The sequence below is a fragment of the Salvelinus namaycush genome, chromosome 14, assembly GCF_016432855.1.
Source record: "Salvelinus namaycush isolate Seneca chromosome 14, SaNama_1.0, whole genome shotgun sequence".
Lineage (NCBI taxonomy): Eukaryota > Metazoa > Chordata > Actinopteri > Salmoniformes > Salmonidae > Salvelinus > Salvelinus namaycush.
The window spans coordinates 21,610,726-21,635,781 of record NC_052320.1 but is presented as its reverse complement, the minus strand read 5'-3'; the positions used below and the strand labels follow the sequence as shown (position 1 = coordinate 21,635,781).

The 25,056-nt window shown below is 43.1% G+C and overlaps 1 protein-coding gene across 1 annotated transcript in view; it reads right to left on the bottom strand.

The window, feature by feature from the left end:
* The window catches only part of cep104 (centrosomal protein 104), a 41,850-nt gene that overhangs the window by 2,605 nt on the left and 14,189 nt on the right, over positions 1-25,056 (bottom strand). Inside the window, exons 12-21 of the mRNA XM_039008184.1 lie at positions 22,468-22,641; positions 20,426-20,602; positions 16,903-17,103; positions 16,362-16,457; positions 15,987-16,065; positions 15,690-15,765; positions 15,312-15,420; positions 14,961-15,099; positions 12,336-12,403; positions 1,588-1,675 (exon numbers count right to left, since the gene is read on the bottom strand). Of these exons, the coding sequence (XP_038864112.1) occupies positions 1,588-1,675; positions 12,336-12,403; positions 14,961-15,099; positions 15,312-15,420; positions 15,690-15,765; positions 15,987-16,065; positions 16,362-16,457; positions 16,903-17,103; positions 20,426-20,602; positions 22,468-22,641 (1,207 nt within the window). The remainder of the gene's footprint in view (positions 1-1,587; positions 1,676-12,335; positions 12,404-14,960; positions 15,100-15,311; positions 15,421-15,689; positions 15,766-15,986; positions 16,066-16,361; positions 16,458-16,902; positions 17,104-20,425; positions 20,603-22,467; positions 22,642-25,056) is intronic.

Genomic DNA, 25,056 nt, shown 5'->3' with positions numbered 1-25,056 from the left:
AACATGATTCTCTGGTCTGATGAAACCAAGATTGAACTCTGTCTTGAATGCCAAGTGTCTCATCTGGAGGAAACTTGGCATCATCCTTACGGTGAAGCGTGGTGGTGGCAGCATCATGCTGTGGGGATGTTTTTCAGCGGCAGGGACTGGGAGAATAGTCAGGATCGAGGAAAAGATGAACAGAGCAAAGTACAGAGAGATCCTTGATGAAAACCTACTCCAGAGAGCTCAGGACCTCATACTGGGGCAAAGGTTCACCTTCCAACAGGACAACGGCCCTAAGCACACCCCCAAGACAACGCCGGAGTGGCTTCGGGACAAGTCTCTGAATGTCCTTGAGTGGCCCAGCCAGAGCCCGGACTTGAACTCGATCAAACATCTCTGGAGAGACCTGAAAATAGCTGTGCAGCGATGCTCCCCGTCCAACCTGACAGAGCTTGAGGATCTGCAGAGAAGAATGGGAGAAACTCCCCAAATACAGGTTTGCCAAGGTTGTAGCGTCATACCCAAGAAGACTTGAGGTTGTAATTGCTGCCAAAAGGTGCTACAACAAAGTACTGAGTAAAGGGTCTGAATACATTGTTTTATACATTTGCAAACATTTCTGAAAACCTGTTTTTGTTTTTGTCATTATGGGGTATTGTGTGTAGATTGAGGGGAAAAAATGAACCAATTTTAGAATAAGGCTGTAACGTAACAAAATGTGGAAAAAGTCAAGGGGTCTGAACACTTTCCGAATGCACTGTAGGTCTAAAAAGGGCCTAAAATGGCCAATTGTCATCATGATTTAAAAAATAAAAAGTGATACAAAATGTAAAAGCATGCCAAACATCTTTCCTCCCAATGAAGTTTCTATGTGATAATTGCCAGAACAATCTGATAGCCAAAATATTTTCAGTCTGGAATTGCCTTGTGTGTACTGTATACAGGTAAACTGCAAGGCAAGAAGGTTGTACAGTGTTTGAATGCTGTGTGTGTGTGTGTGTGTGTGTACACGTTTGCAGAATGTGCATCACAGGAGATTGGTGGCACCTTAATTGGGTAGGACAGGCTCCTGGTAATGGCTGGAGTGTAATAGTATAAAATACAGCAAACGTTTGATGCCATTCCATTTACTCCATTCCAGTCATTATTATGAGCCATCCTCCCCTGACGGGCATGCATGTATGCGCACACAAAGGACAGAGGAAAAAACATGAAAGTTCCTGTGATGGCAAAGGTCAGGAAAGGACAAATTCAAACAAAAAATAAACTTTCAGTGAAAGGATATAAACAGACAATTCGTAACCAATGACCTATCACTTGAGCACATACTGTACTGATCATTTACATGCACTCATTGGTTTTGCATTTTGAAAGCATTACTGCCTTTTTCAGTTTTTATGAATTCACAAGAATGCAAAACACATTATTTACTATACAACAAATTGACATTTCAATGCACCTCTCGGCACGAGACTGGAACACAGCTCTATATTTGACCAATATGCAGCATGGGCCCTTTCCATGGGTCTAACACTACCCCCCCAGGCTTGGGTGGAAGAGCGGGGGGGGGGGGGGGGGTAAGTGGGTGTATGAATGACTTACCTTGTGCCAGCTGGGCTCTCTGCAATACCGCAGTCCTCCGTGAGTTCTGTTTACAGCCCTCTCGGCCCATGAGGTGAGCCTTCCAGGCCTGGAGGACAAAGAGCAAGTCAGTCTGCTGCTGCCCTATAAAATTGACTCTCTCCCTCTTACTCCATGCATGCCTTTGCTCTGCAGCAGCACTATGGGCCGGTGTCAGAGCCTGGCTAATGGCCGACTTGGCTCCAACACAGGGGCTTTTCATCTGGCACACCAGGCAAGGGTTTGGGCCGCTACTGAGAGATTTTCTTGTCGAAGGTAAGAAGGAGAAGTGTGAGGGAGAATGAATGCGGCAGCGCTGCTTGAGGGCTTCCTGAAAATGTGCATCCTCAGTTCATCTTAAGAAGGACACTGCATGTGTGTTTTTATGAATTTAAAAAAGGCAAGTCAGTTAAGAACACATTTTTATTTACAATGACGGCCTACCAAAAGGCAATAGGCCTCCTGCGGGGATGGGGGATTAAAAATAAAAAATGTAGGACAAAACATACATCACAACAAGATAGACCCCACAACACTACATAAAGAGAGACCTATGGCAGCAACACATGACAACACAGCATGGTAGCAACACAACATGACAACAATACAGTAGCAACACAGCATGGCAGCAGCACAAAGCATGATACAAACATTATTTGGCACAGACAACAGCTCCAAAGTCGCTGAAAGACATTTTCAATCTTTGCCTGACTGTCAGACACACAAACAGGTTCCGGATGTTTTATACAGAAGAGTCACACACTGTCAAATTTCCCCAAAAAGGAGGCTTAGTGTAGACATGCATTGACAATGCAGCTCAAGTAGAGCATTTACATTCTATTGTAATATTTCTATTTACAGTGGCAAGAAAAAGTATGTGAACTCGGTCATGAAATTTGATCTGATCTTCCTCTAGGTCACAACAACAGACAAACAAAGTCTGCTTAAACTAATAACACAAGAAAACGTATAATTTTATGTCTTTATTGAACACACCGTGTAAACATTTACAGTGCAGAGTGGGAAAAATGTGAACCCTTGGATTTAATAACTGGTTGACCCTCCTTTGGCAGCAATAACCTCAACAAAACGTTTTCTGTAGATGCAGATCAGACCTGCACAACAGTCAGGAGTAATTTTGGACCATTCCTCTTTACAAAACTGTTTCAGTTCAGCAATATTCTTGGGATGTCTGGTGTGAACTGTTCTCTTGAGTTCATGCCACAACATCTCAAATCGGGTTGAGGTCAGGACTTCTGTTGAAGCCATTCTGTTGTTGATTTACTTCTGTGTTTTGGGTCGTTGTCCTGTTGCATCACCCAACTTCTTTTGAGCTTAAATAGGCGGACAGATAGTCTTACATTCTCCTGCAAAATGTCTTGATAAACTTGGGAATTCATTTTTCTGTCGATGATAGCAAGCTGTCCAGGCCCTTAGAGAGCAAAGCAGCCCCAAACCATGATGCTCCCTCCACCATAATTTACAGTTAGAATGAGGTTTTGATGTTGGTGTGCTGTGCCTTCTTTTCTCCACACATAGTGTTGTGTGTTCCTTCTAAACAACTCTACTGTAGTTTCATCTGTCCACATAATATTTTGCCAGTAGTGCTGAGGAACATCCAGGTGCACTTTTGCAAATTTCAGACGTGCAGCAATGTTTTTTTGGGACTGCAGTGGCTTCTTCCATGGTGTCCTATGAACACCATTCTTGTTTAGTGTTTTATGTATCGTAGACTCGTCAACAGAGATGTTAGCATGTTCCAGAGATTTCTGTAAGTCTTTAGTTGTCACTCTAGGATTCTTCTTAACCTCATTGAGCATACTGCGAGGTGCTCTTGCAGTCATCTTTGCAGGACGGCCACTCCTAGGAAGAGTAGCAACAGTGCTGAACTTTCTCCATTTATAGACAATTTGGCTTACCGTGGACTGATGAACATCAAGGCTTTTAGAGATACTTTTGTAACCCTTTCCAGCTTTATGCAAGTCAGCAATTCTTAGTCTTAGGTCTTCTGAGACCGCTTTTGTTCGAGGCATGGTTCACATCAGGCAATGCCTCAGATCAAATTTGATGACCAATTTATACAGAAATCCAGGTAATTCCAAAGGGTTCACATACTTTTTCTTGCCACTGTATAATACTCATCATCCTTAAAAGAGCAGGGCTGTTCAATTCCGGTCCTGGAGGTTTTTGTTTCTACCTGGTAGTTAATTGCACTTACCTGGTATCCCAGTTTTGATTAGTCCCTTATTAGAAGGAGAGGATGAAAACCAGAAGTGTTTCGGCCCTCCAGGATTGATACTTAACAGCCCTGATAAAGAACATATTTCTTACTATTTAAAAGGGGCAATCTGCCATTGCTATATACATTTTGGAACTTTTAATATCATGATATATACTCAGGCCCATAATTATTTGCACCCTTGATAAAGATGAGCAAAAACGACCAAAATAAATAATACAAATATTGAGCTATATTGTATGCTCCAAATGTTGGAAATTACATTATTTTATACTAAGACGGCCATTGCAAAATGTTGATTTTGTGGTAAATTAATTTCTTTGTGGCTTTTGATTAGTGCATAGGGTTATTGTCTTTCTGGAAGATCCACTTGCGGCCAAGTGTCAGCCTCCTGGCAGAGGCAACCAGGTTTTTGGCTAAAATGTCCTGGTCCTTGGTAAAGTCCAGTGGAAGCAAAATAGCCCCATAACATCAAAGATCCACCACAGGTATGAGGTACCTTTCTGCATATGCTTCAGTTCTTCAAACCCTCCACTGGTGTGGTAGCCAAATATTTCTATTTGCATGTCATCTGACCATACCACCTCCTAGAGTTTGATAAACATTTACATTTTAGTCATTTAGCAGACACTCTTATCCAGAATGATTTACAGTTCGTGCATTCATATAACTAGGTGGAACAACTACATAACACAGTCATAGCAAGTACATTTTTCCTCAATAGGGGGCTATCAGAAAAGTCAAGTGTGAGTGTGAGTGAGAAAAAAGTCAAGTGTGAATGTTAGTTCACCAAAGGCAATTGGGGGATAATTTGAATAAGAGGTAGGGTTTCAAATGTTCAAATGAGAAGCTTGGACTGGGCTGAGCGGGAGCGGCCTTCCCATAGGGGTGGGAGAGCCAAGAGACCAGAGGTGGCAGAACGGAGTGCTCAGGTTGGGGTGTAGGGTTTGAGCATAGCTTGAAAGTAGGGAAGGGCAGTTCCTCTTGCTACTCCGTAGGCAAGTACCATGGTCTTGTAGTGGCTGCGAGCTTCGACTGGAAGCCAGTGGAATGTTCGGGGAGCAGGGTGACATGGGAGAAATTGGGAAGGTTGAACACCATGCGGGCTGCAATGTTCTGGATAAGATGTAGGTGTTTGATGACACAAGCGTGAAGCCCAGCCAACAGAGTTGCAGTAGTCCAGATGGGAGATGACAAGTGCCTGGAATAGGACCTGCGCCGCTTCCTGTGTGAGGTGGGGTTGTACTCTACAGATGTTGTAGCATGAACCTGCAGGACAGAGTCACTGCTTTGATGTTTGCAGAGAACGACAGGGTGTCCAGAGTCACGCCAAGGGTCACCAGGGGGGAGAAACCATGGAGTTGTCAACCGCGATGGAGAGGTCTTGGAGCGGGCCGACCTTCCCCGGGAGGAAGAGCAGCGCCATCCTGCGAGGTTGAGTTTGAGCTGGTGGACCGACATCCAAGCTGAGATATCTGCCAGGCAGGCAGAGATGCGTGTCGCCACCTGGGTGTCAGAAGGGGGGAAAGGAGAAAAGTAGTTGAGTGTCATCCGCATAGCAATTATAGGAGAGACCATTTGATGATGTGACGGAGCTGAACGACTTGGTGTATAGAGAGAAGAGGGCGTAGAACTGAGCCCCGGGGGACACCAGTAGTGAGAGTAAGTGGTGCTGACACAGATCCTCTCCACGTCACCTGGTAGGACCGGCCTGCCAGGTAGGATGCAATCCAAGAGTGTGCAGACCCTGAGACGATCACAGCCCAAAGAGGGTGGAGAGGAGGGTCTGATGGTTCACGGTGTTGATGACAGCGGATAGATCTAGGAGGATGAGAACAGAGGAGAGAGTGTCAGCTTTGGCAGTGTGGAGAGCCTCCGTGACACAGAGAAGAGCAGTCTCGGTTAAGTGACCCGTCTTGAAGCATGACTGGTTAGGGTTAAGAAGATCATTCTGAGAGAGATAGCAAGAGAGTTGGTCAGAAACAGCACGCTCAAGTGTCTGTAATTTTTGACGTGAGAGGAGTCGAGTGAGGGAGGAGGGGAGTGAAGAATGGGAGAAGGTCTTCAGAGCTGGTCTGGAGAAGGGGATGGGGTTGAGCAGGTAGGTTGTCGAGTGGCCTGACCACACTAGTCGCTGGATTTCATCTGGAGAGAGGGGAGAAAGAGGTCAAGGCGGAGGGTAGTTCTGTGTGAGTGGGACCAGTGGACTCAATAAGCTGAGTGAATGAGGAGTGGATGTTGTTAACCTTTTTTTCTCCAAAGTGGTTGACAAAGTCGTCCGCAGAGAGGGAGAATGTGGAAAAACAGTTTCATAGGGTTAGAGGCAGAAGTTTGACATTTAGAGTGACAGAAAATGGCTTTAGCAGCAGATACAGAGGAAGAGAAAGTAGAGAGGTGGGAGTGCTACCCGCAGACCTAAACAGCATTGGCACTTGGATTGGAACCGGTGCTATGGTCAGATGACATGAAAATAGACCTCTTTGGCCACGCACACTAGTGGTGGGTAAGGCATTGAAAAACAGAAGCATAAGCAGAAAAGTTATCATTGAGTACAAAGCAGAAGACGAATTTACAATGTTCGCTGTAACATATGGACAATAAAGTTGAATAGTATTGTATTGTAACGTGTCAGCCTTGTTTTGAGCCATTTCATCAGAAGGATGAAAGGTTTGAGGTGGTTAGAAGTTTGAGGTGCTGCCAGTGTTTATTTTGCCCCGTGGACACAAGAGCATTTCATTACTTTAGTCAGGGATGGGCAACTCCAGTCCTCGGGGGCCTGGATTGGTGACACACTTCTGCCCCAGCCCCAGTTAACACACCGGACTCCAATAATCAACTAATCATGGTTTTCAGTTTAATCAAGTGTGTTAGCTTTAAGGCTGGGGGAAAGGTGCGACAAAAATCAGGCCCCAGAGGACTGGAGTTGCCCCTCCCTGACTTAAGTGGCCAGCAACATGGAAAGCCCAAGTATCAAACGATGGAATTAAGTAAAGGAAGAAGATGCTTTGCCGTGAGCTAAGCTGTATGATTGATTAGGGAAAAAAAGACAAATGAACATCGGAGAAAGAAACTGAAAGGTGATTACATTTTTAACCGCAAAATTTTTTCCCAAAATGCCATGCCCAAAAGAAATCATAATGCAAGAAAAGTTGTCACATTTTATTTTCCTTTGGATTAACAACATTTATCTTTTGAAGTGAGGGCTTTGGAGTCCACTGTGACATCTACTTTGTGCATGACACAAGTAACTTTTCCAACAATTGTTTACAGACAGAGTATTTCACTTATAATTCACTGTATCACAATTCCAGTGGGTCAGAAGTTTACATACACTAAATTGACTGTGCCTTTAATTAACTTCTTATGGCTGCAATCTCGTTAACGGGATCGATATGACAACAGCCAGTGAAAGTGCAGGGCGCCAAATTCAAACAACAGAAATCTCATAATTAAAATTCCTCAAATATACATGTATTTTATACCATTTTAAAGGTAATCTTGTTGTTAATCCCACCAGTGTCCGATTTCAAATAGGCTTTTCAGCGAAAGCACCACAAACGATTATGTTAGGTCACCACCAACTCACAGAAAAATTCTGCCATTTTTCCAGCCAAAGAGAGGAGTCACAAAAAGCACAAATAGAGATAAAATGAATCACTAACCTTTGATAATCTTCATCAGATGACACTCATAGGACTTCATGTTACACAATACATATATGTCTTGTTCGATTAAGTTCATATTTATATCCAAAAACCTCCGTTTACATTGGCGCCATGTTCAGAAATGCCTCCAAAATATCCAGAGAAATTGTAGAGAGCCACGTCAAATAACAGAAATACTCATCATAAACTTTGATGAAAGATACATGTTTTACATAGAATTAAAGATACACTTGTTCTTAATGCAACCGCTGTGTCAGATTTCAAAAAGCTTTACGGCAAAACGCAATATTCAATAATCTGAAAACAGCGTTCAGCCACAAAAGCAAGCCATACAGATACCCGCCAAATTGTGCAGTCAACAAAACTCATAAAAAACATTATAAATCTTCACTTACCTTTGCTGATCTTCGTCGGAATGCACTCCCAGGACTCCCACAAGAAATCTTCATTTTTTTCCCGGTAATGTCCATCATTTATGTCCAAATAGCTATTTTTGTAGCGTGTTTGGTAAACAAATCCAACGTCAGGGAAGCGCGTTCACTAAAACCTGACGAAATGTCAAAAAGTTCCGTAACAGTCCGTAGAAACATGTCAAACGATGTATTGAATCAATCTTTAGAATGTTTTTAACATAAATCTTGAATAACGTTCCAACCGGAGAATTACATTGACTTCAGATGAGCGATGGAACAGAGCTCCCTCTCATGTGAACGCGCATGGTCAAAGAATGGTCAGGTCATGGCAGACCTGACTAATTCCCCTCTCATTCGGCCCCCCTTCACAGTAGAGGCATCAGACAAGGTTCTACAGGCTGTTGACATCTAGTGGAAGCAAACTCATCCATATCTCGCTGTGATTTCAATGGGATCTTGGTTGAAAATCGACCAGCCTCAGAATTTCCACTTCCTGTTTGGATTTCTTCTCAGGTTTTTGCCTACCATATGAGTTCTGTTATACTCACAGACATAATTCAAATAGTTTTAGAAACTTCAGAGTGTTTTCTAACCAATACTAATAATAATATGCATATATTAGCAACTATGACTGAGGAGCAGGCCGTTTACTCTGGGCACCTCTGTGCACCTTTCATCCAAGCTACTCAATACTGCCCCTGCAGCCATAAGAAGTTAAACAGCTTGGAAAATTCCCGAACATTATGTCATGGCTTTAGAAGCTTCTGATAGGCTAATTGACATCATGAGTCAATTGGAGGTGTACCTGTGGATGTATTTCAAGGCCTACCTTCAAACTCAGTGCCTCTTTGCTTGACATCATAGGAAAATCAAAAGAAATCAACCAAGACCTCAGAAAAAACTGTAGACCTCCACAAGTCTGGTTCATCCTTGGGAGCAATTTCCAAATGCCTAAAGGTACCACGTTCATCTGTACAAACAATAATACGCAAGTATAAACATCATGGGACCACGCAGCCGTCATACCGCTCAGGAAGGAGACGCATTCTGTCTCCTAGAGATGAACGTACTTTGGTGCGATAAGTGCAAATCAATCCCAGAACAACAGCAAAGGACCTTGTGAAGATGCTGGAGGAAACAGGTACAAAAGTATCTACAGTTCCACAGTAAAGCGAGTCCTATATTGACATAACCTGAAAGGCCACTCAGCAAGGAAGAAGCCACTGCTCCAAAACTGCCATTAAAAACGCCAGACTACGGTTTGCAACTGCATATGGGGACAAAGATCGTACTTTTTTGAGAAATGTCCTCTGGTCTGATGGAACAAAAATAGAACAGTTTGGCCATAATGACCATCGTTATGTTTGGAGGAAAAAGGGGGCGGCTTGCAAGCCGAAGAACAACACCATCCCAACTGTGGAGCACGGGGTGGCAGCATCATGTTGGGGGGTGCTTTGCTGCAAGAGGGACTGGTTCACTTCACAAAATAGATGGCTTCATGAGAAAGGAAAATTATGTGGATATATTGAAGCAACATCTCAAGACATCAGTCAAGAAGTTAAAGCTTGGTCGCAAATGGGTCTTCCAAATGGACAATGACCCCAAGCATACTTCCAAAGTTATGGCAAAATGGCTTAAGGACAACAAAGTCAAGGTATTGGAGTAGCCATCGCAAAGCCCTGACCTCAATTCCATAGAAAATGTGTGGGCAGAACTGAAAAAGCGTGTGCGAGCAAGGAGGCCTACAAACCTGACTCAGTTACACCAGCTTTGTCAGGAGGAATGGGCCAAAATTCACCCAACTTATTGTGGGAAGCTTGTGGAAGGCTACCTGAAATGTTTGACCCAAGTTAAACAATTATTATTATTTATTTATTTTTTATAATTTTTATCCCATTTTCTCCCCAATTTTTGTGGTATCCAATCGCTAGTAATTACTATCTTGTCTCATCGCTACAACTCCCGTACGGGCTCGGGAGAGACGAAGGTCGAAAGCCATGCGTCCTCCGAAGCACAACCCAACCAAGCCGCACTGCTTCTTAACACAGCGCGCCTCCAACCCGGAAGCCAGCCGCACCAATGTGTCGGAGGAAACACCGTGTACCTGGCCCCCTTGGTTAGCGCGCACTGCGCCCGGCCCGCCACAGGAGTCGCTGGAGCGTGATGAGACAAGGATATCCCTACCGGCCAAACCCTCCCTAACCCGGACGACGCTATGCCAATTGTGCGTCGCCCCACGGACCTCCCGGTCGACAGAGCCTGGGCGCGAACCCAGAGACTCTGGTGGCGCAGCTAGCACTGCGATGCAGTGCCCTAGACCACTGCGCCACCCGGGAGGCCCCAAGTTAAACAATTTAAAGGCAATGCTACCAAATACTAATTGAGTGTAAGTAAAGTTCTGACCCACTGGGAATGTGATGAAAGAAATAAAAGCTGAAAGAAATCATTCTCTCTACCATTATGCTGACATTTCACATTCTTAAAATAAAGTGGTGATCCTAACTGACCTAAGTCAGGGAATTCTTACTGGGATAAAATGTCAGGAATTGTGAAAAACTGAGTTTAAATATATTTGGCTAAGGTGTATGTAAACATCCGACTTCAACTATATATACATACATACATACATACATACATACATACACACACATACATACAGTGAGGAGAACAAGTATTTGATACACTGCCGATTTTGCAGGTTTTCCTACTTACAAAGCATGTAGAGGTCTGTAATTTTTATCATAGGTACACTTCAACTGTGAGAGGCGGAATCTAAAAAAAATCCAGAAAATCACATTGTATGATTTTTAAGTAATTAATTAGCATTTTATTGCATGACATAAGTATTTGATACATCAGAAAAGCAGAACTTAATATTTGGTACAGAAACCTTTGTTTGCAATTACAGAGATCATATGTTTCCTGTAGTTGTTGACCAGGTTTGCACACACTGCAGCAGGGATTTTGGCCCACTCCTCCATACAGACCTTCTCCAGATCCTTCAGGTTTCGGGGCTGTCGCTGGGCAATACGGACTTTCAGCTCCCTACAAAGATTTTCTATTGGGTTCAGGTCTGGAGACTGGCTAGGCCACTCCAGGACCTTGAGATGCTTCTTACGGAGCCACTCCTTAGTTGCCCTGTCTGTGTGTTTCGGGTCGTTGTCATGCTGGAAGACCCAGCCACGACCCATCTTCAATGCTCTTACTGAGGGAAGGAGGTTGTTGGCCAAGATCTCGCGATACATGGCCCCATCCATCCTCCCCTCAATACGGTGCAGTCGTCCTGTCCCCTTTGCAGAAAAGCATCCCCAAAGAATGATGTTTCCACCTCCATGCTTCACGGTTGGGATGGTGTTCTTGGGGTTGTACTCACCCTTCTTCTTCCTCCAAACACGGCGAGTGGAGTTTAGACCAAAAAGCTCTATTTTTGTCTCATCAGACCACATGACCTTCTCCCATTTCTCCTCTGGATCATCGGCAAACTTCAGACGGGCCTGGACATGCGCTGGCTTGAGCAGGGGGACCTTGTGTGCGCTGCAGGATTTTAATCCATGACGGCGTAGTGTGTTACTAATGGTTTTCTTTGAGACTGTGGTCCCAGCTCTCTTCAGGTCATTGACCAGGTCCTGCCGTGTAGTTCTGGGCTGATCCCTCACCTTCCTCATGATCATTGATGCCCCACGAGGTGAGATCTTGCATGGAGCCCCAGACTGAGGGTGATTGACCGTCATCTTGAACTTCTTCCATTTTCTAATAATTGCGCCAACAGTTGTCGCCTTCTCACCAAGCTGCTTGCCTATTGTCCTGTAGCCCATCCCAGCCTTGTGCATGTCTACAGGTCCTTACACAGCTCTCTGGTCTTGGCCATTGTGGAGAGGTTGGAGTCTGTTTGATTGAGTGTGTGGACAGGTATCTTTTATACAGGTAACGAGTTCAAACAGGTGCAGTTAATACAGGTAATGAGTGGAGAACAAGAGGGCTTCTTAAAGAAAAACTAACAGGTCTGTGAGAGCCGGAATTCTTACTGGTTGGTAGGTGATCAAATACTTATGGCATGCAATAAAATGCAAATTAATTACTTAAAAATCATACAATGTGATTTTCTGGATTTTTGTTTTAGATTCCGTCTCTCACAGTTGAAGTGTACCTATGATAAAAAATTACAGACCTCTACATGCTTTGTAAGTAGGAAAACCTGCAAAATCGGCAGTGTATCAAATACTTGTTCTCCCCACTGTATATATATATATTTTTTTACTGTTTGAACTTAGTCATCCCCAAAAAATGCATAGGTGGCCCTTCCAAATGCTTAGGTGGCCCGAGTCTGACAGTGACTGGCTACAGTGAAAAGGACCAAGGCCAGTATTTGCGGTCCGTTATTATATAATCTGTGGGAGTGCAACAGAAGCTCACCTCTTCTCCGGACATGAAGTTGTTGTGACACAAAGGACAGTGGTTGGAGCCTTTGACTGAGCCAGGAGCTGAAAACAAAGAGAAACATGAGTAGCACAGCCCTGCACAGAACCCCAAAATGCCCACAGAAAATGACATCACCAGTGGCATGTATTCATGAATGCCAAGAGAAGCCAGGCTTCCCCCCAAAAATGGACCAATAATTTAGTTTAAAACTATTTCTCTTTCATCTCTGTGTTTTTATCATTTCCCTTCAATTCGCAATTGACTGTACCTATCTCACCGGAGAAATCTTCAGAGCGAGGGAAACAGCGCCCCTCTCATGTATCTAATGCTGTCTGAACATAAAGAGTATGACATGTTGTTGCTGTAGCATTTGATTGATTGTTCCCAGTGAGCATAAAAAGTATAAAATAATTACCCAATCAGTGTTGAGCTGAGCGCAACTGTGGGTGGTCCTTGCACACCAAAACACCCCCCAAAGGGAGGCCAGTTTGGATTTGGCATCACACCAATCAAATCACATCAAAAGTGAAATTGTCCAACATTATTTCCTTTCTGCATGTGATGTGTTGATGTTCTGAATTAGTTAGCTGTGTCATTCCTACAATGCGGTGCCTTTTCTGTCCCCAGGAAATATAATTTTGTTGGGTAAAATGTGGATTGCTAAAGGCTTTAAATATAAAAGGTCATGTGTTATTTACCTTAAAAACACAAAAATATGGATCTTGAAAGAGATTTTTATGCATTTTGAAAACTTTTTTTTTCAGTGGACATAGGCATTTTTGACATGTCCTCGGGTGTTATTCATCAACTTCTATGAGAAATAGAAGCCATAAAATAATAATACATTTAATATCTTTCTTTATTACTTTATAACTTTTTTTCATGATTGTATTTATTATTATTGTATTTAACATTGTGTGTCCCTGATATCACTTTCCACCCTGTTAGTTTGCAGTAATAGTCCTTTAAGAAAACAGCCCCTTCCCACAATGACATCATGTTCATGAAGTGTCATCATTTGTTTGGTGGGAAAGCAATGGTGCAAAGCTAAATAAATATAAACACTTGGTTTTATCTATTTTTCCATATTTCATTATGTTAGTCTGTCTCACTCCTACATTGCCACAATGATAACATTTCTAAATGTTAAAATCTTCAAGTGTTTACCATTATTCTAACCTTAACCCACAGAGCTATGGCTAAATTAGGTTCCAAATGTTCTCCCTGTTAGGATTATTCTCTCTAGCTTGTGCTTGGCTCTGCCCACCTCCTTGCTTCTTCTGCCCACTATGACTCATTTGTTCCCATTGGAAAAGACAGGCTGTGGTCTTGGGTTAGTTATACAAATCTTTGTTTGCAGTTTGCAATGTTTGCTTTGTCTCGGATTTATATTCACTTATAGATGGGTTAGCTGCCAATGTCACGAAAACAATGCACACGCTTCAATGAGGCAGAAGTCTGTGTGTTGTTGTGATTCTGGATGGCCAGATAGCTAGCAACAATGACAAGAAGCTGCCATGTGGGGAATCATAGATGGCTTGTTTCAGCTCACTGTATCTTGTACCACGTCTTGTTTTGAGGTGTTTTGACTGATGTCACGTTGATGCTAATATGGATCGAATCTCAAAACTGTAACAATGTATTTGGGATACAACAAGTGCTCATTGTGCAAATGTATTTATGTTTTCAATAAACAGACACGAAATATAGTTTACATGTTGTCAACAATCTAAGCCAACCCAGTCTGTTTTGCCCCATAGTTGCACATACGCGTCGGTTTTGTTGCTAAACAACCAACCAGTCTATACATTTCCATACTCACCAAGAATTACATTTGGTAGTTCATTTCAGCAGAGACGGTGGCTTTTAGTATAGTTTTTAATCTTTACAAACCGGACAAAACGTATAGACGGGTTGGTTGTTTAGCTAAAACAAGCCACCTACAATTCCCCACATGGCAGCTTCGTGTCATTGTTGGTAGCTGTCTGACCATTCAGAGTCATTACACCACACGGACCTCTGCTTAAAAATACAATAAAATGAAAGTATTAGAACAGTTACGACGATTATTTTATTCATGATCCTTATCCATAATCATTGGTTACACGGTTATACATTTACCATGCTAGCCCTAATAATAACACTGCCATGGTATTGTTTTACAAAAATGTTTTGTAAAACATTTTATTCAGCACTATTCAAGCTATAGATTAAACTGATTGGCCACATTTTGGTTGAGCGCCAATGTATATACTCCATGCAGTGATGTTACCGCTCAGTGATAATGTTTCCTTTCTATCAGTCATTTACACAAGTACTGTTTTAATGAGCTTACTTGACAACCCAACTGTTAAAAGCCCCTGAGGGTTAATGGACAGACATGAATGAAAGAGTAGATGAGTGTATATAGTAACAAGCACAAAATACTCAATATCTTTGGCTGTGTTGGATTCTTGTAAGGATATACTTGCTTACAAAGACTAAAAGAAGGGATCAAGTGTTTGGCAAGGTTAGCAGAGTTAGCAGTTAGCAGGGTAAGAAGTTAGCACATTTAGCTATTAGCAAAGTTAGCAATTTGCTAGAGCAGTTTGCTAGTGCTAGAGGAACGTTGAGACTTACGGTTGCAGGCAGGGCTCTGGGTGTGGTGGGTGAGCTCGTCAGTGGACACGGCCTCTGAGCAGCGAGGGCACTGACTGAACCTGGCCCTGTTCTCACACTCCCCCAACAGGTGCTCTGTGAGGCTGGCTATCTCAACCACCTGAGAGAGACAGCGTAAGTCACAAAAACACACTGGTCTCCAACACAAGGACACACAAAACCACACTTCAATGTGTCTATGCACTACACGGTCATATCCTTACTCCACCCAAAGCTCCTGCTGGTTCCCCACCCTATGGTCCTTCCGCAATGGGTCATTTAGATTTTTTTTTATAGGAGTTACTTGAAGTGGCCCTACTGGCCTTTGGGTACCTGTCTACATTGGTCACAGCAATGCAACATAGGACAGTGCTTCCAGTAGTGCAGGTCCAATCCATCCTCAGTGAAGGACTCATCTTTTTCACCGCAGAATATACAGAGGCTGAAACACATTGAGAATATACACACCGACCGAAACACATTGAGAATATACACAGGCTGAAACCAATTCAGAATATACATACGCTATAACATTAAGAATACACAGACTGAAACACATTATGAATAAATACAGGCTGGAAAATCAAATTCAAAGGCATTCCATGTTGCCAATTAAGTGTTTTCCACTCTTTTATGTGTTAGACAATTTTTCACAGCATTTCAGTCAGCTTTGTAGATTCCTTTCTGATTTTGCTGGGCATCAACACTCACTTGTCCAAGTTGTTGACAATTGAAGACTGGTTATCTCCTGCATCTTCCGGGTTGCTTTGGGGTGCAGTTTTGACACCTGGAAAGCAACAGGGATTTTTCACCTGTCACTACAAACTAGAGGGACAGTGTATTGTAGTCCCTAAAATAATGCCTCAAAGTGGTGCAACCAGCATTCCACCGTAAAAACAAAAACGTGAACCACAATGGGTTTGGCCAAAACCTTTTGTGGCATTTGAGGTGGGTTTATCAAAATCAGTATACGTGTGAACAGTGGTTGAGGATAGGGTTCATACAGACCTGTTTTTACAACTTTAACAGCCTCTTTCTTCTGTCCTTTGGTATTTCCCTTCTCGTTTTCCACTTTGGAATTGCCCTTCTAAAAAAACAAACAGCAAATCAACATCTTGCAGAGATATAGTACATACAGTCTAAAAAGTGTTGTAAAACCATATACCTGTGCTTATATCCATACCAATGGTACATATGATTAAGTGTCTTTTGGAAATAATCAATACCATAGAGACTATTACGTGTGTGTTCTATTTACTTCAGTGGTCTATACTGTGGACATACAGTACAGTGGAATGAGTGCACAACAAGGAGGAGTGACACAGACACGCTGGCCTGTTGAAGGAAATTAGGTAATAGTGCAGTGATGACAGCTCCACCTACACTGATCTCATTCAAGGCAGCCAGCTGCTCCCGAAGACTACGGATCTCCTCCTTCTCCTTCTCCCCCTCCTGCTGTGCGCCTCCCTTCTTTGACGTCTGAAACAAAATTAAAAGGAGTCTAGTGACACACTTAATGCCATGGTACTGTATAAGTCTCTCTCTCACAAACTCATTCCTTTTCTCCTCTCCCTCTGTCGTTCTTCTTCTCCTCTATCGCTCTTCCTCTCCCTCTCTCTGTGTTTGCCCATGCTTCTCTAACAACCCAGTCATGTCTGGAAGCCTTCCAGACAGACTCTACTGCAATGATGACGATGTGTCCTTAACTTACCCAAGGAGACACTGCCAGAATTTTAGCAGTGGAACATTACTCAATAGTAGCACGGTCATTACTTAATGGGACTAATGGGGTGAGAGAACACAAGTGACAAAAAAGAAGCAGCTCGTCACCCATCCCAAACAACTGTGAGAACTTGTTCAGAATCACAGCGTGTCCAACGTTAAGTCATGACTCATTCAAACACACAGATGGGCCGAGCCTTGCCTGGGACTCCACCGGCCGCCCATCGATCCTGGCGAAGCCGTCAAATATGTTTTTATAGAGGACGTTCTTGCGAGTGGCGGCATCGTTGGCCGGGAGGTAGCTGAGGATGGCGGTTTTGTGCAGGCGGTACATAGCCAGGATGATGAGCACGACCATCTCTCTCACCTCTGACGCGCTGTGCTGCAGCGCACCTGTACAGAACTGACACAGAGGCACAGAGGTGATGAACAAGAGAGAACAAGAGCTTTTAGAAAGCTGAAACGGAAACAAAAAGACTGGTTTACCAGAGACAGATTAAGTCTAATCCTGGACAAAAAAACTCCTGCTTAATGGAGAATCTCCATTGAAAGTGCTTTTTAGTCCAGAACAAGGCTTAATTTGTAGTCTGGGAAACCACCTATAAGAGCCTTAACAGAAATTAAACAAAAACAAAGAGGATACAGTGGAAGACTAAAAAAGCTACAACATACTGAGTTTAGCATGATGTACCTGTACAGAGCATGAAATACAAAAGGAGGTTGCATGTCCAAAAAGAAGCAAGCATGCTAGCACCACTCAGATAGTGAATGAAACTACAATGTATAAATTACAGTTATTTTGACTGAATGAAAAAGCCTGCATATGTAATTGATATGTAGAAATTCTACAGATTTCATTGAAATATGATACTAATCAATGCTTGTTTAAACCAACAGTCATTCTATTACGATAGTCTGGTGAGAATGATAGCTCAATAGCCGTCATAGCATATCGGATAGAGAACATTCAGAGAGAGCATTTACCTCAAAAGGTAAACTGTGTACAAAGGGCACCTATACTCTCCCTGAGTCAATGGGCTGGGGACAGGCAGCCATTATTCTATGTTGTCTCTCTCTGCTTCTCATTTTAATTACAGGAAATTCAATCACCTCTTTGCTCCGGCTCCCGGCCTATCTCCCAGGTAACCGGAGGGGAAAGGGAGAAATGTATCAGTCCTCGGACCAGGGGGAAATAACCCGGCTGACCCTGCACTGAGCAAAGAGCAACCTAGTAGGGTTCTCCAAAGGATTTTTTTAACAAGGTGGTGCTACTGACTACTGCCGGGAGGGAGGCCTCAGAGATTTTAGCGTTTTTTAACACCTGTAACTGCCATTTCATGCAATCTAGATAAAAAAATTGCCTTATTTGATAACTAATCTCTTACATTTGGAGAAACCTGCCTAGGTCCAGGCTCGTTATACTCACTAAAGAGAATGGGGAAATGGTGGGCTCAATTACCATCAAATTCAGGGTTCGTACCAATCTGGTCAATGTGGCAAGCATTACACTAGGAAGTTATGCTATAGGCTACTATCTTAAAACAAATATATTTGAGCCAGACACAACAGGTGCACAATCCAGACCTCTTCAGGTTTGTTCCTACGTGTTATAGACTCTATTTTTATAGATTCTACAGTAGTCCCAAGCGGCCCTGCTGTGCCCATCAGTCTGTCCGCTGTAAGAGGGGAGAGGGAGCCCGAGGAGGAAGGTGTGAAACTCAAGCAGTACGACTCAGTTGCATAAACCCCCATTGTTCAGTGAGACGACACAGGCCTGAGGATGGACATGAAGCCATCATCTCACAACAGCAATCAGGTGTGTTGACAAAACTGGAAAACAGGGTCTGGGAATTCACGTTTATGACCGTGAGACCGATTTTCATATAACACCTCACTGACTGAACCCACAGGGTTTACATATTATGTGTTTTTAGGCCAAGTGGTGCGCCAAGACTCCTGAAGGGCTGTCAATGAACACCAACAGTTTTCAACTGAAACCAATTCCAGTCTTAGGCAGTGAGCAAGCATTATAGGGAATAGTGCCCTCCCACTATTGCCTCCGAATGCAACGCTTACCCAAAAAGTTTTCAGCAAACATTGAAAGGAGCTGACATAAAGCAGTTGGTGCATGTGCTAGCTGTCTGCAAGCACGCAAACAAACAAACATGCAAACACAGGCCACCGAGGAGTGTACCGTCTTGGGCTCTTCAACTTGAGGGACTCCGGTGCAGAATTTAACAATTTGCTCCCGCCTACCATAAAGCCAGCAGTGAAGCATAGGCCGGCCAAAAGAAGTCTGACGTCAACTAGAGAGGACAGACAATCACACTGCCCACTTTGTCAACACTTGGATAGTTGACACATAGATACTAGGTCACTGTTGGAAGTGAAGAGACAGAGACACAGAGAGAGAGAAAGAGAGAGACAGACACAGAGAGAGATGCAGAGAGAGAAAGACAGAGACACAGAGAGAGAGAGACACAGAGACAGAGAGAGAGAGAATACATCAAAGACTTTGCTAATCGTTTTCCCCAGGAAACGAGGTGACAGGCCGCTGACCCAACTGCAGAATCTCGATAGTGGAGAGAAATCTCAAAGACCAGATTACCTGCTGAACTTTGCCACACAGACAAATGCGTGGGACAATGTTGACCATCCTAGCAGCTGGGTCTGTCTTCTTCCCAGGCCTGTTATTGGTCTCTAAACAATGCATCAAGTACTGTACATCCCTGCACTGAGGTGGAACGAAGGGAATAAGGCCTACTCACTCAGAAGACCTGGCTCCTGGATTCCTACCAAACATAGCTATACTAAATATGAAAAAAAGAGAGAGGGAAAAAAAATGTGATACAGTAACCTTTGATGCATGCAAGAAAGAAGATAATGAACATGTTGTCTCATTAACATTTGTCTATATCATGGCTCTCCAACCATTTTCCTGGAGAGCTACCCTCCTGTAGGTTTTCGCTCCAACCACAGTTCTAACTAACCTGATTTAGCTTATCAACGAGCTAATTATTAGAACCAGGTCCACTAGATTAGGGTTGGAGTGAAAATCTACAGGACAGTAGCTCTCCAAAAACAGGATTGGAGAGCCCTGGTCTATATGGAGAAAACATAAACTATTCCCTATGTTCATTGGGTACTGCTTCTTGCATTTCAAGCAATGTATGCCGCAATATGCTTGTTATTTATTTATTGTTTATTTATTTGGTGGTTTAATTTGTGGAACACATATTTATGCATATGTGCGTATGCTTCTGAGCCTTATGTGAAGGCTATATTGTATATCATAGCTAAAATATGATCTTCTGTTCTGAGAGAGAGAGAGAGTTGGGGTGTGCTGTGGCATTCACCAATGACAGCATGCCCCCAGCTGACCAGAGGTGACTAACGCCTATTTGAGTTGAGTGAATTAGGATGACTGATTCAAAACACGGACATCATCTATTTGGCCATCCTCTCTCATCCTTCAATTCCACTGATCAACTTATGATATAGAACTGCATAGTGCATAGTCAGTGTTGCTGACTCTAGACCACACATGGGTTCAAAATCCGCCCTGCAACTTTCTATTCTGTCTCTCCATGTAATTCTGAATGATACAATAAATAAACAAATATGACAGGGGAGTGGACATCCACTGTTCTTAAAAAAAAGCCTGCACACACTGCAACCCTCCAGGAGTGGGAGTAAAAAAAATCATGGTTGCCTTAAGTGTTTACCTTCATGACGTTGTCCAGAGTGAAGCCTGAGTTGTCTGTACCCAGTTCTCCCAGCAGCTTCTCCAGTAGCTCAGCCCTGCTCAGGGCCTGCCGTGTGGGGATGTTGGATTTAATGGGCTTCACCAGCTCCCCAGGGACCAACTGCAGGGCTTGCACCTCTTTAAACAGGGCCATATCCTGCACAGGAGCGAGAGGAAGAGGCAAGGCAGCCATTTTGAAACCAGGAGGTAGTAGTGGAGAAGCAGTAATGCTGGAGAGGGAGCTACGACCAGGAATTTCAAGATTTAATAAAGCCCAGAATGGGTGCTCAGTCCTTGGAGATGACAGAAGTGAATATAAAAAGGTTCAGGATGACCCTTCAAATCATGTTTCATGCTGAAAAACATCCCCCAAAAATTCTCTATACAAACATGATATTGATACATTAACATTTTCTAGAATGCAGACCTTAGGCACAACAATTGCACCATAGAAAAGTACTGGAGTTAATTAAAATAACCTAACTCATCAATATACTTTTTAAAAAGACAGCTTATCGTCTATCCAGATATGTAGGAACACCATCAATTTGGGCACCATCTAAAGTGCATATGCTTAAATCATAAGCGTCATTTTTATGTTGGCAAAGCCCATTCATGAAAAGCTACAATACAAGCTTGTTCTCTATTTGCTAATATCTTTAAAAGGTGCATAGTCAAGAGCCTTTAAAGAAACATTGTGCTAAAGTTCTATAATGTGTAAAGGGGCTTTAAAGGTCATTGCATGCTAACCTACAGTACCCTACCAATGTTTTGCTCACAAGAATGTTCTGGGAAAGTGAGATGAATGCATAATGAATAAGGACGTATTATTCACTCCTAGAATGGACCAGAAGACCCTTTCATGCTATGTGTATTTTTATGGTACTACTAAAAATGTAAAGTTTCATTTGTGTGTCCATTGTTGTTTATATAGACCAAGGCCAATAATGTTTTGCGCGCACACACACACACACACACACACACACACACACACACACACACACACACACACACACACACACAGTCACTCTGTTTCTCTGTAGGGCCCCAACATTTCTAGTACAACATGGGGCTTGTTGGAGAGTTTGAAATCAGCTGCAACACCTCTAGCTCTTCATCCAAACAGAGCTACAGTAAATGTTAGCTACATGTCTAAACGTTCTAGATCGGGCGCAGGCCTCGATGGCATGCAGTCAATGAGACGTTTGTAATGGAATGGTGATGTATTGTACAGCAATATTCTCTAATTAATCTCATCCACAACTACCAACATGTAGTTCCCACCTGTGTGATTGGCAGCAGACATTTTGTGGCCAAACGCCTGCCACACAATGGCCTGCTATCACAGTGTAGGTTAGGTACGTACTACAATAGCAATATAGGCCTAGCAAGAAATCAGGTCTGCAAATGAAGGGGACCAGGTTGGGAATTTGGACAGAGCACGATAAGTGCATCCATGGAGCAGCAACCCACCTGGCTGAAGTCCTCAATGATGCTGCCCATGCTAAAATAGGCTTTGTGGCAAAGGTGGGCATGCGGCCCGCAGCTCCCCTTTTGAATGCCCTCGGATCAATCACCCCCTCCGGGGTCTCAACTTACTGTTGCGAGTTAGTACAGTAAAATGTTGTTGTGCATCAGCAGTTTTTCTATTTGTATGTTAGTCACTGATAGTCAGTCAATTACCCCATGTCAGCTAACATTTTTTAGATTGCTAAGTTAGTTTAGCAGCCAGCTCATTGATTTTGTTAGTCAGTCTCTCAGATATAATTTTAAAAACTGCAAACATTCCTGTGTAGTATTGCATGAAATTTACTATAAAACTAAAAAAATGTATCTCCGTTGTCAAGAGGGGGGCCGCTAAAATGTTTTGCTAAACAATGTGTGTGTGTGTGTGGGGGGGGGGGGGGGGGGGGGTGTATGTGGGTACACAGACCCGCGAGCAACTGTGGCCCCTCATGAGGAGTTCAGATTTTTCAGATTTTTTCCATTAAAGTTGCCCATCCCTGATCTAACTCTACCCACCTGGATGAAAGCTGTGGCCATGGCCCGTAGTCTGGTGGCCAGGTCCCCGGTCCTGGAGAGTAGGTTGGGCCAGGTCTGCTCCACGCAGTGGACCACCTCGGCTCTACCCAGGGCCTGGCCTGGGATCAGCTGGGCCAGCAGCAGCCGCAGCAGCTTCAGAGATGCCTGGAACACCTACAACACACACATACATTAGAAGTAACCAAAAAGTAATCTCATTACAACATTCTGTAATGTCCTATTAAACATGGTTACTTACTCTAGTTTTATTTTTGTTTGTATAACATTAGTCAACTCAGCAGCTGAGTATCCTCCCTGAGATTGGAAGTTTTGGGGGTTGGAAACCCGGTGGACACAATGCCTCAGGACCATCTTTCTCATTGCAGGACAAGTCAGGGAAAGTGGTTGCAACTTACAAGGCCAGCATTGTCACCAATCCTCTCTAATATTTGTTTAAGGAGAGACCTCTAGCAGCGAGCAGTGGGAATGTGAGTGGGACTGGGACAGCATTGTTGAGGGGGTAGAATGTGTGTGTGTATAGCACTCAGAGAGCCTGTGACAGGAATAAACATATCTGGCCTTCATGTGTGTCTGTGTGTGTCACTGCTAACAAATTATCCATTTTCAATTCAATTTACACAGCCTAAAGCTTTCCAATTGACAACAAAACCTTACACATTCCAGTGGTGTCTATTCATGGGTGCCAAGATAAGCCAGGCTTCCCACCCAAAAAAAGACATCAAATAATGCATCTTTCGTCTCTGTGCTTCATAATTTTCCTTCAATTCGCAGAGAAAATATTCAGAGCGAAACAGCGCCCCTCTGTCTCTGTATGTGAAGCTCATCTATCTGATGCGGACTGGTCAAAAATAATATGATATTGTTGCCGCCCGTAGCATTGAATACAAGAGAAGCCAGCGAGCATTGGCATTTTCCTAAATTAGCCAGGGATGGAAATAGTGATTTGGACTTGTGGTTTTACTTAATTCTCCGTACTGGCCAATGATTATAACGCCGATTCTGATCCAACTATAAAATCAGACATTGTGCCCCTGGCCTGAGAGGATGGAAGTTCAACATGTAGCTAGATGTAGTATGCTAATGTTAACTAGCTAGAATGGCATTTTAGCCAGGTAGCCTAGGACAACAAAAACTAAAAGTGTGTACTGTATCATGACAGAGTCATAGACCGTTTAGGCAACATGAAAGAGGAGGATGGCATTGGCGTTTCACTACAAGTTGTTTCTACTTGCACACAAACACAGACATCAGTACAATGGACAGCCACATCATATTTAGTTGACGTTGATTGGACTAAATAGTTTTTTGTATTTGTATTTTGTGATTAGATGATGTTGAAATGTTGAAGTTGAAAGGGTGCTGGAATAGTGGAGGCAGCGCCGGTTTTCATTGAGACTTGAGGCAACTCTCCGTGGTTCTAAATCAATAGTTGTTTAGTAGCCCGAAAATGACGAAATCATTAACTTGCTTGACCATGCTGTAGTAGGTCATGGTTTGTTACATGTAATACGTTTTGTGGACCTCACCGGACAGATGTTGCTCTCCGGTTTTGTGATGAAACAAAGGTATGGTTGAATTTATTCTGCCACTGTGTCTTCTTATTGTCTCTGCCTTTAGGCCCATATATATATATATATATATCACACACTTGAAGTCGGAAGTTTACATTTAAAAACTCAGGTTTTCACAATTCCTGACATTTAATCCTAGTAAAAATTCTCTGTTTTAGGTCAGTTAGGATCACAACTTTATTTTAAGAATGTGAAATGTCCGATTAATAGTAGATAGAATTACTTATTTCAGATTTTATTTCTTTCATCACATTCCCAGTGGGTCAGAAGTTTACATACACTCAATTAGTATTTGGTAGCATTGCCTTTAAATTGTTTAACTTGGGTCAAACGTGTTGGGTAGCCTTCCACAAGCATCCCACAAAAAGTTGGGTGAATTTTGGCCCATTCCTCCTGACAAAGCTGGTGTAACTGAGTCAGGTTTGTAGGCCTCCTTGTTCACACACGCTTTTTCAATTCTGCCCACACATTTTCTATAGGGTTGAGGTCAGGGCTTTGTGATGGCCACTCCAATATCTTGACTTTGTTGTCCATAAGCCATTTTACCACAACTTTGGAAGTATGCTTGGGATCCTTGTCCATTTGGAAGACCCATTTGCGACCAAGCTTTAACTTCCTGACTGATGTCTTGAGATGTTGCTTCAATATATTCACATAATTTTCTTACCTCATGATGCCATCTATTTTGTGAAGTTCACCAGTCCCTCCTGTAGCAAAGCACCCCCACAACATGCTGCTGCCAACCCCGTTCTTCCCGGTTGGAATGGGGTTCTTCGGGCTTGCAAGCCTCCCCCTTTTTCCTCCAAACATAACGATGGTCATTATGGCCAAACAGTTCTATTTTTGTTTCATCAGACCAGAGGACATTTCTCCAAAAAGTACGATCTTTGTCCCCATGTGCAGTTGCAAACCGTAGTCTGGCTTTTTTTATGGCGGTTTTGGAGCAGTGGCTTCTTCCTTGCTGAGTAGCCTTTCAGGTTATGTCGCTATAGGACTC